At 37.7% G+C, this 12,013-nt stretch overlaps 2 protein-coding genes across 2 annotated transcripts in view; one reads left to right on the top strand and one right to left on the bottom strand.

Moving 5' to 3' along the window:
* Window positions 1–12,013, bottom strand: part of LOC134750122 (apyrase-like) — a 91,864-nt gene that overhangs the window by 56,652 nt on the left and 23,199 nt on the right. The window lies entirely within an intron of this gene.
* Window positions 1–12,013, top strand: part of LOC134750114 (nardilysin-like) — a 41,622-nt gene that overhangs the window by 15,488 nt on the left and 14,121 nt on the right. The window contains exons 3-10 of the mRNA XM_063685212.1: window positions 4,394–4,534; window positions 5,155–5,323; window positions 7,714–7,919; window positions 9,187–9,357; window positions 10,210–10,331; window positions 11,101–11,221; window positions 11,390–11,467; window positions 11,663–11,803. Coding sequence (XP_063541282.1) covers window positions 4,394–4,534; window positions 5,155–5,323; window positions 7,714–7,919; window positions 9,187–9,357; window positions 10,210–10,331; window positions 11,101–11,221; window positions 11,390–11,467; window positions 11,663–11,803 — 1,149 coding nt within the window. The remainder of the gene's footprint in view (window positions 1–4,393; window positions 4,535–5,154; window positions 5,324–7,713; window positions 7,920–9,186; window positions 9,358–10,209; window positions 10,332–11,100; window positions 11,222–11,389; window positions 11,468–11,662; window positions 11,804–12,013) is intronic.

Here is a 12,013-nt window from a genome sequence, read left to right as displayed (position 1 = left end):
CGATTGTTGCTATCTTAGCGGAGCATGACCTAGGGTAATATACGAACAAAGACAAATGCCGTTAAGAATACGTGGTTAAAGTGGGTCGGATTTTTTGTGGGCACCTTGTATACGGTATGTACCTACTTATACTGTAGTTCTGTGCACGGTTTCGAATATAGGTAACAAATCAATTTTGACTTTTTCAAAAGTACCCGGTGTCGTGTGTCTAAAATGGGTTATTCCAAGTAAATATTTTGCAGGATTAATAAATAGTATCGTATACTATTAGTAAAGTAAAATTAAGGCTATTATAAATGAACATTGAGCGAAACCGTAAATTGACTATTTATACCGACTAATAGCCGTATGATATGGCGAAACGTGAATATCTGTTACTCGACTCTACTACTCCATTTCCCTCCATACGAGTAGCTGCGTAGAAATCTTGAAATCAAGGTTCCAACATTTATACCAAATAAGTAGGTAGGTAAGCTATGTTCGCTCCAGGTACAGGTACGAAGACGATTTATGCAGCTTGCCACCTTTAGATGTTAGACATATCATGTCAGACTAATTATCTTTCGGCTCTTTTCATGCCGCAACTAATTAAGGCTTTAGAAAACATTTTGCATGTATTTTTAAACCGGGAGTTAGCAACCATTGGGCTGCGAAAGGATTAAGTTATGATAACCGCCATCAGAATAAACTTGTACAAAAATGTATTGCTATTGAATACATTTTTGTACAAGTTTATTCTTGACACTAACCTACTAATAAATACCTAATCATTTAGAGTGTTTTTTATACTGGGTGACATTTTACGTGATGCAAGATAAATATAAGTAGGTACGCGATTGTACTCATTTCTATGATCAACTTTTAACAATGGGCGATGTTTTTTTTCGATTTCAGGGTTGCTCTCGTAACAAAAGTTACAGTAATAAACAACAGTCGACAAAAATACAGTCGCGTATATATATGTATATATATCACTTATCGTATCACATAAACAATTTCCCCCTGTATTTCAGATAGTAAAATTAGATTTCCCTTATTTGTCCATTTTAGTACCTACACAAGTAGTCCAAAACCGGATGATTGGGTACCTATTATATTGGCCAATGCAACTGTCATTTCTGTAACTATGGGATACAAAATTCTTACTTCTTAGTTGAAAAGGTTTTGAGTCACTGCATAAGACGGTAGAAAATAGAAATAACTGGTAAATAGTGGATGTGTCATGATTGTCATGAAATTGCAGTGTTATTATGTCCAACCTTGCGTAGCCTATAACGTATGTAGTGTCATTATTGCAGTTCATTGCTGGATATTCCGGTTTTACTAAGTATATTCTAGTAAGTAGTTTTTCTTTCAAATGTCGAGAAAGGCAGTGGTTTTATAAATAAACAAGCTAAGCTAGTGAAAACCGAAACCTAGAAAAGCGTGTAGCAACATCGATGTACATATAACCAGAAAAATACTTATAAAACAATAATTAATCTGACTGGACTTCTTTATAAAGGCAGTTAAAATGAAATTGAGAAGTTTCCAGATATTCCCAAGTCAAGAAAGCCTAGAAATCGATACCTAGTTCAGGTCAGGGTTACACACGTTCCGTTGATAACAGCTTGTGATTGAATCACGTAACCGTACAATAGCGGCAATGGAAACGCTACTTATCGCAATATTCGTTACTATACATATACCTATATTGTAGGTAGATATTGACTGATGGAAGGAAAATAAAACTTTAGAGTAGGTATATTTTTGATACCACTTCGGGAAATGGGATAAATTGGTAATAAATGGGACGTTACCGACCTTCTAAGTTGAGTTGATTCTTAATAGTATGCATCTTTATGCCTATCACGATCACGGCTTGTTGTACCGAGAACGACACATAATATGTAGTATGTATTTGGCGTCAGGTTTTCATTATAAATGCGGAACTTTAAACGGTTTCAGGAAGAAATATGGGTTGGGAAATGAATCATTTGCTAAACAAATGATGTGCCAAAACGTCAGTTAACCAACATTGCCTGACACTGACACGGATGGCTAAAGATACTACAATATAGGTCAGTATATAAGTCAGGGCAGTACTCTGTGGCCTACGCTGTTTCTTCTTATGATAAATGATTTGTCTGACGTAATTAGCACTGCTAAATGCCTGCTTTTTGCTGATGACCTGAAGCTGTTCCGAGGTATCAGTAGTATGGCTGACAGTGTGACAGTGCAGGCTGATATCGATGCTGCAACCGAGTGGAGTGTGTGGGTCATAACTTTCTCACGCAAACGTTCGCCACTCCTAAATCAATACAGTTTAAATGATGTCACCCTGGAGAGAGTTAGCGAAATCCGCGACTTAGGTTTAATTCTTGTGGATGAATTTGACTTTACACACATGTCATTAAAATTAGTAGGCAGGCTAGTAAAATTTTGGGATTTGTTATGCGGATATGTAAACAGTTTCATGTTGGAGTGGCTAAAGTTCTATATAATTGCATATGTGCGCAGCAAATTAGAGTAAGGTGCTGTTGTCTGGGACGTTGTGTCGGACGTTGTTGTTGTTCCTGACGTTTATATATCTATTCTTCTAGTGTATAAGTGAATTAGTGTAATACTGTATGCTTGCACTGTATTAAATAAACAATAGGTAATACCAATAAAAACATGTCTTCCTCATTACATCCGCCATTTATTTTTATACCTCTTGTTTAGAGCCGTACATATAGTTACAATAAATGTGATGGATGTAGTTTTAAAACGGTAAACAAAAGTCGAACTCTTTATTACTAAATATACACTCCTATATCAAAAAAGTATCAAGCTTCAAGATCGAGTAAGGAATGTCGAGATCCGTCGACGCACCAAGGTGCAAGACGTTGGTTTCGCCATTACCAAACTAAAATGGAGTTGGGCGGGACATGTTGCTATCACTGATGGCAGGTGGACTAAAATGTTAACGGAATGGTGGCCGCTTTCGAATGAAAGAAGCCCCTGGCGTCCATCGGCTCGTTGGGTGGACGACATCCGGAAGGTTGCGGGTCACTTCTGGATGAGATTAGCTCAGGACCGGGACAAGTGGCGTACTGGAAGAGAGGCCTATGCTCAGCAGTGGGCGATAAAGGGCTGATATCATGATAATTTTCTAAGAGTAATATTTCTCGCGTCCTCGCCTCATTATCAGATCAGGTCAATACTAATTTATTGTATTGTCAAATGGATTACATGTATATAGTCATATATTTATTTTATAGCTAGTTAGACACAAGTAAAGTAAAAAATACCGTAAAAGTTTGTAAATTCTGTCTACACTGTCGGTAGTGGCACAGTTGGTCTTTCAATTGGCTCGCATTACGTACTGTTTACTTACGCAATGTTTGGGTTCCAACGCTGTTGCGTGACAATCTCTCGGTTACAGGATTTGCTATTAGATTCCGACAATACCTGAAGTTATCAACTTTAAATCGTTCTCATAATCACCAGTTTTTGTGAACTTGTTAACACTGCGCACATTGTAAAAAACTGTAGAGGTGCCCTCTTATATGTACTTAGTTGTTTGTATGCAAAACAGGCTGTAATTTAGACAAAAACAGCCATAAAAACTAGTGTGGTCTGTGGCCAGATTTGGTTATTGTAAGCGGCCCTAAATGACTATAAATAATGATCAGACCGTAGTCAAACAACGACAAACATTCGCAGTGCTAACTAATAAGACCACACAGAAAAAAAAGTGTCGGGAAGTTATTACGTGAATGTTATTGCGATCATCAGAATGTAACATATCGTACGTCACTACTATTAAATGTTATAAGCAGGCATCGTAAACTGCGAGCAAAATCCATTGAAATGACGTACTTTTACTTGACTTGACTAAGTAACAACCCTAGTGCTTCAATGGATTTCGCTCGCAGTTTACGATGCCTGGTTATAAGTAAAATCTCAGTCAAGTAGAGTAGAGTTTAAAGGTTTTAAAGCTGACGGAGTTCATAACCTTGTAAAGTAGTAGTTAGTTGCTCGACTTTTAGAGTCGGCTTAGGCTTAACTCAATTATGCTACTAATACGCACATGCTACAGAATGATGCGCCAGGCTAGAAGCCTACGTCTTACCATATATTACAATTTAACAATTTAAACACGAAAATCGTAGATTCGGAGGCTGAGGAAGGCAACTGACGCGGAAACAGATTCATTTAGCTTCCACGGTATTGTTGCGCGAAGTATACGTCCTACCCTCCTAAGTCCCAGAATCGTTAGTTTCGTTTTTGAATTAGTAACCTTGACTTAATTAATCAAAGTTAAAATTACGGTTAGGGATAAAGCCTTTATAAGGGCCTCTAAAATTCAGAGGAGGCTATAGTAAATAGGTTAATTATGGTAAGTTCTATAAGTATTCAATTGTTTCAGGCGGCATGCGCGCTGTGCGTGGGCGTGGGCAGCTACAGCGACCCGCCCGACATACAGGGGCTGGCGCACTTCGTCGAGCACATGGTGTTCATGGGCAGCGAGAAGTACCCCAAAGAGAACGAGTTCGACGCCTTCATCAAGGTGAATTTAAGATCCAAAACATTCTTGAAGAACATATTAAATATATTAATAACGGGTCACTCACGTGTTTTAAGTCGAAAACGTCGGTCCGTCACCGTCGACGCAAGCTCCTGATGACGCTCCTCGGTACGGAGTGAAACATGTCGAGCGTTTTCGACTTAAAACACATGAGTGACCCGTTATTAATATATTTAATATGTCTATGTCTCACGGAAGTTTTGTTATTAAAATTCTTGAAGAACGTCTGTTCTCTCAGATCAAATCGCGATTATACATAACTACAAACATGCCAATAAGCTCATTGCTGCTAGAGGTTCGGTTTGATCTCGTAAAAGTAGTCACCTTAACATTGTTCTAAAAATGCATTTGATGTGCTGGGTTTGCATGCTTCTCCCCATTCCTCCATCTTGGGACTAATAGCGAACTTGAGTGCTATCCGTATTTGCTGCCCACACGCTGCCCACTCTTACGCGCTTTGATTCCAGTTTTTCATATGGATAGCTTAAGTTTCTAATGCAGATATTGCAGACTGTACGACCAGGAAAATAAATGTGACCTTCGCAATAAATCAAGCTGAAGAGAATAGTCAACCGACTTTTAATTTTGATCATTGTCTACAGAAAAAGGGAGGTTCAGACAACGCTTCTACGGATTGCGAGGTGACGACATTCTACTTCGAGATCCAAGAGAAGCACCTACCACACGCCATGGACATGTTCAGCCAGTTCTTCGTCAGCCCCCTTATGATGAAAGAAGCCATGCAGAGAGAGCGAGAGGCTATACAGTCCGGTGAGTTTGGTTTTCGTACTAAACTAAACCATAGACCAATGACAATAGGGTCCTAGACTTATATTGACCGGGATATAGACCGTGATTACCTTTTGTATTATTTATGAGCTCCCGATATTTGGACGCAGTTACATGCATCATGTTCACGGGTGACAATACAAAAGGGGCATTTCACGTCAAGCGGGCAGCAAAAAAATTGTCAGGTTCTGGATTTTGTTCATAGTTGGATTAATTGGACCAATATGTGAATTAAAAAATTTGGCATCATTACTTTTTTAATATATTGCTTCGTTAAAAATTTATACGCATTTGAAAAAACTACAAAATTTGAGGAACGGATTTTTTAAAAATTATTATTGCAATTCTTTCAGTGGATTTAATTATAACTAAATAGGGATTATTTGAGAATATTAGTTGATTTCTTTGAAAATTTATAAAAAAAGTTTTTTTTATCTTTTTTTCATATAACAAACCGGAAGTTAGTATTAAATATCTTTTTTTTTTCCAACTTCGCATTTTTTTATATTTTTTATTTTTACACAATAATGTAGCTTATGGTGTACTAATGTCCTATAAAAAATTTTATAATGGCATCTCGATTGGTTTTGAAGATTCATGAAGTAATTCGAAAGTACTGCGCGACGCTCCGTACTGAGAGGTAGTTCTATGTGGCAGTCTTTAATGGCCAATTACGGGTTTTTTTACTTTTGCGTAACGGAATTAAAGCAATAAACAATATTTCATCGGTTAAGATGTAGAAAAGCTAATGATGTATTATTCAATCGTGCCTTGTAGCGCTATCACTGATCAACCATATCTTGGAACTGAAAACAAAACGTTTATGTTTTAACAAAACGCTAGAGGTAACTTAATAACTATAGCTAGGTTTAGGCGGGGTATGTCACATGCTTAAGAGGTCACTTTCGAGTTAGGTCACGTTCTGAGGACGTCACTTTCTGTACGTCACATTCTGAGTTTGTCGCATTCCGAGCTCGTCACATTCTGAGTACGTTACTTTCTGAGAACGGCACTTTCTGAGGACGTCACTTTCTGTGAACGCCACTTTCTGAAGCCCTCGCTTTCTGAGTACGTCACTTTTATAGCCTAGTAAGATTAAAGCGTATACCTGCATGAACAATGAATACCAGCAATCATAACAGCTGTACGGAATACGGCCGTTTTTATGCCGTACAGCTAATATGATTGCTGGTATCCATTGTTAATGCAGGTATACGCTTAAATATTACTTTGCTATAAAAGTGACGTACTCAGAAAGTGACGAACTCAGAAAGCGAGGGCCTCAGAAAGTGGTGTTCTCAGAAAGTGACGTACTCAGAATGTGACGAACTCAGAATGTGACGTACAGAAAGTGACGTCCTCAGAACGTGACCTAACTCGAAAGTGACCTCTTAAGCATGTGACATACCCCGCCTAAACCTAGCTATAGTTATTAAGTTACCTCTAGCGTTTTGTTAAAACATAAACGTTTTGTTTTCAGTTCCAAGATATGGTTGATCAGTGATAGCGCTACAAGGCACGATTGAATAATACATCATTAGCTTTTCTACATCTTAACCGATGAAATATTGTTTATTGCTTTAATTCCGTTACGCAAAATTAAAAAAACCCGTAATTGGCCATTAAAGACTGCCACATAGAACTACCTCTCAGTACGGAGCGTCGCGCAGTACTTTCGAATTACTTCATGAATCTTCAAAACCAATCGAGATGCCATTATAAAAAATTTTATAGGACATTAGTACACCATAAGCTACATTATTGTGTAAAAATAAAAAATATAAAAAAATGCGAAGTTGGAAAAAAAAAGATATTTAATACTAACTTCCGGTTTGTTATATGAAAAAAAGATAAAAAAAACTTTTTTTATAAATTTTCAAAGAAATCAACTAATATTCTCAAATAATCACTATTTAGTTATAATTAAATCCACTGAAAGAATTGCAATAATTTTTTTTAAAAAATCCGTTCCTCAAATTTTGTAGTTTTTTCAAATGCGTATAAATTGTTAACGAAGCAATATATTAAAAAAGTAATGATGCCAAATTTTTTAATTCACATATAGGTCCAATTAATCCAACTATGAACAAAATCCAGAACCTGACAATTTTTTTGCAGCCCGCTTGACGTGAAATGCCCCAAAAGGTAATCACGGTCTATATCCCGGTCAATATAAGTCTAGTGAAACTAACCTTGAATCATTCAAAACTCTAATAGGGTCCTGCCACACTGAGTTCATGTTCATACCAAGTGCTACTACATATATGGCGCTCCTATGGGATATGTATGCGTAGTCACTGCCAAGTCGGTGCAAACTTAGCGTATTTGAAGTCTAGACTCTCATCCTTCTAAATTTCAGTCCATTTTTACAGAGTTCGCTATCGCCGCGCCTTCGGACTCGAACCGCAAAGACCAGCTGCTGTCCAGCCTGTTCCCTAAAGGACACCCGGCGCGGACATTCACGTGGGGCAACCTCAAGAGCCTTAAGGACATGGTCGAGGATGACCATCTACACAAAGCTGCTCACGACTTCAGGAGGCGACACTATAGCGCGCACAGGATGACGCTCGCCGTGCAGGTAACTGAAACTTTAAACGTAGGATTGAGACAGGCTTAAGCGGTGACACACTAGCTTCGCTGCAGCAGCCTAAAGGAAATGGTCAAATTAAATAACTTGCGAAACAAAAGTTTATACTCGTAGAAGTAAATTAAGAAATTAGCTTGAGAATCATGCCATAGATTTTATAAATTGGAGGTTATTAGATCAGTGTTAATTTCATATTATTTATTTTATTAACACATTTCGTACAAATACTAAATGAAAAGCGCTAATCACTATATCGATTTACCCAGTGATTAATTAACGATTTAATAATTAGGTTACGTTTACGGTTTAGGTGAAGATGTGTTTTTATCAATGAGTTGTGATGTGATTGCACTAGGTAGATTGCTGTGTATGCATGTATGCACCATTCAATGGTGTGCGTGTTGCTGCCACACACACAGTATTAAACGATCTATCATTCGAGACGCGTGTGTTTTCTTTACGTACTTACCCGGCTAGATGATGATGTCCTCCCAGACGTATCCGTCGACGATGACATCCTGACAAGCGTTTTTTATTTTTATTTTATTAATATTATTATTTTTAAAAGGGGTTTTTATTAACTACTCGTATTACCATGTCTCCGAGGCGAGGCATAGAGCAGCAGAGGCAGAATAATTGCTCTATAAACGGCGAGCTTTGTGTGAAGGGTAAGATCGTGCGATTTCCCAACAGATACATATCTATCAATTGGCGACGAGGATGCACTTAGTGGATAGAATGTATAGAAGTCTATACATGCCCATGCCCATGTGGGCAGCACGCCTAGGTGGTATGCAATATCTATGCATTGAACTTTCTCTTAATGTGGAATGTGTGAGAGTTTTCAATAGTTATATCGCATCTTGTATTCTGCTTGGGGCGTATTAATAACTACTTACTCAAGTATAGTACTGCTTGCCTTCCAGTGGGGTTTAAAGTACTAATACTAATTACTAATACTACGCTACTAATATTAAGTACTAATTTATTAAGGTTAACTGGAAGAGATCCCTCAAAGGGATAAGTTCGCCTTTGTACATCTTATTATTTGTACCATGTAATTTTTAATATGTATATTTGTACAATAAAGAGTTTACTACTACTACTATTACCTTAAAATGAGTATTATAAGTAGTAAGTGCGATTGATGTGTATCATTTATTATGAGTGTTTTGAACATTCGATAAAGTATTTGACTTCTCAAAATTAAAAGTATCAGAGATTTTCTCTTTAAAGGCGTTTGTATTATTTTTTTCAGGCTCGAATGGATCTAGATACGTTAGAAAAATACGTTATAAACACGTTCGGTCAAATCCACTCGAACAAGCTACCAGCAGAAGACTTCACCGATTACATGTTCCGGCCAGACCTTGTCACGCCCGAGTTCCGGAGCATCTACTACGTCAAACCGGTCAGCGATACTACTGAAGTGAGTCTAGAGAGAATGTCACTTGTTTTTGGGCCTATATAAAACAGCATCAAGGAGATAGCGCGACGAGCCTAAGCTCAATTATGTTGCTTGTGACACAGTTGCTAAAACCGAGGTCCATCATTAAATAGCTTAATAGAACCATTTGACTGCATCATTATTACCAGAGTACGTAGGTTTTAAGTTCAATCAGAATTTGTTATAAAATATCTAAGATTTCACAATGTTTCTCTGGGTGTGCTCATTCATTCATATTATGTACAATACAATTTGATGGTAATTGACAAAGTAACCCACTAACACTAAATTGCTGAGCACAGTTTTCTGGGTTAAACGCTTTGGAAGTTATTATATTCTCCTCTGCGTATATCTCGAATTATAATTCCTATAGATCTGTAAGTAGGTATGACGTGTTTAATGTCTTGATAAATTTTCTAAAGTTCTATGAATTAGCCAAACTTACCCTTGTTTCCCAGTATTGCGCCCATTTATTGTGTTGTCCGGCGCTCGATCTAACTTGATGTCCAGATTTAGAGTAATTTGTCTTTTGCAGGTATTTATTTGATGAAATTACCGCCATGATACTTATGGTATAAATCTAATACTTTTTATGCGAATATTTTTTTTGTTAGTTAACTCCTCCTCATTTTATGATATCACTATTAGGTGACTTTTCAATCTTTTCATCATACATTTGACAATGCAGCTCACGAAAGGTACACGACCTAAACGATAATACCACTAAAATGTCAAAAAATTTGCCGTGAATCCGAAAACCTGACCAATTTTAATCATACATCAGATGCCTAATTGAAGTTCACACGTGCGTTTAAATGCAATATTTTCTTCCAGGTTCATTTAACATGGAGCATGCGGTCCCTGATCTCCGAATACGAGTCGAAGCCTCACCAGTACATCTCCTATTTGTTGGGGCACGAGGGCAAAGGCAGTCTTCTGTCATATCTTAGGAAAAAGTCAGTTTGCTAACTCAATTATAAACTAAGCTAGTTTATTGTTCACAACTTCGTCCGCACAGAACCAATGAGTAGAACCACTTAAACGTACTCCTGTATTTATACAGCTACTATATATATATTATAAACTGAAATATATAATACAACACTATATACAGGGTGGCCAAAAATAAGTGCATTCCCGTTGCCAGGAGGCTTTGGGATTATACTGATCAACTTTTACTATTGGACCAACCACGAAATTCACCCTCCCATAGAAAATGAAACAGCCAAAATTTATGAAACAGCCAAATTTTTTTACGCGATTTCGGGGTTGGTCCCATAGTAAAAGTTGCTCAGTATAATCCCAAAACCTCCTGGCAACGGGAATGCACTTATTTTTTGGCCACCGTGTATAAATTATAAACTAAAGTAGATACCCTTAGAGTTGGTCAAAAACGTCTAGTCTTGCTAAGATGGCATATAGTCGAAAAATTGGGACTGGTTCCGCCGTGGCGGGGTGGCCTAGGGGTTCATGGCGGCCGGCGTGACGTTCACGCCGTCACGCCGGTTCGAAGCAGGCCTTCACCACTGGCTTCCTCACTTTCTTTAATATATGACATCTATTTCAGTTTTATTTTCCTGCTTTTAATGAAAATAGGGTCAACAACATTGAAGATATTTTCTAATCAACATTTGGGACATACAAATAAGAAAGTGCATCCCTAGTCGATACCTAAACTTCGCTCTATCGATTATTCGTTAATGTTGATATCGTTATTTCGTACAGGGTGTGGGCGCTCGGCATTTATACGGGCAACTCGGAAAGCGGCATCGACTATACCTCCATGTACAGTCTGTTCTCTACACAGGTTGTGCTCACCAAAGACGGGCTAGATCACATCGACGAGGTAACTAATCATAGTTGAGTTGTTTCTAACAGCGATAAATAGCTCACGCTTGTTTCTATATTCAAATTAGCAATAGGAAGGATAAAACCTGCATCTGGACTGAAAACAGGCGTTGTATTCTAACTCCTCCTAGTCCTAAGAAATGTAAAGTTGTATTGACTGTTGCAGGTTTTAGAAGCAATATTCTCATACATAAATATGCTGAAACATTTGGGACCATCGGAAAGGATTTATGATGAAATAAAGGTATGTTGTGAGTTTAAATAATGTAAATGTTGACCATTCAGCTTTAGTCTTTAAAGCGCAATTTCATAAAAGCGAGTCTTAAAAAGTATAAAATTACGAGTGTACCGAGACTTGAGTTCAGACCAACACTAATGTTTACTTATACTTACTGAGGCGTCACTAAAATTGATTTCCTAATGCAACTACATTCCACAGACTATAGAAGAGACAAGTTTCCGCTTCGAAGAGGAGTCTCAACCGGCGGACTATGTGGAGTCGCTCGCAGAAAACATGCATTTCTACCCGCCCGAGCACTACATCACAGGCGACCGCCTTTACTATAAATATGATCCTAAGGTAGGTGTACTGGTTATTCATTATCAAGGCAAGATTGCCTATGATTGTAATCATCACTTAAACATTTATACCATTCATTAAAAAGCTAAAGCAGAATACTTTGTAGGTTACCCCATAACCTTTCTAAAACATTGGCCAGCTTAGGTAATCCCTCAATTCCCACCCTCACGATAAAAAAAGGAAAAAAAAACTAAGAAAAGTTACCTCTGC

Source organism: Cydia strobilella, chromosome 19, assembly GCF_947568885.1.
Source record: "Cydia strobilella chromosome 19, ilCydStro3.1, whole genome shotgun sequence".
NCBI classification, from domain to species: domain Eukaryota; kingdom Metazoa; phylum Arthropoda; class Insecta; order Lepidoptera; family Tortricidae; genus Cydia; species Cydia strobilella.
The sequence above is the reverse complement of the archived record's forward strand: the minus strand, read 5'-3'. Positions and strand labels throughout refer to the sequence as shown.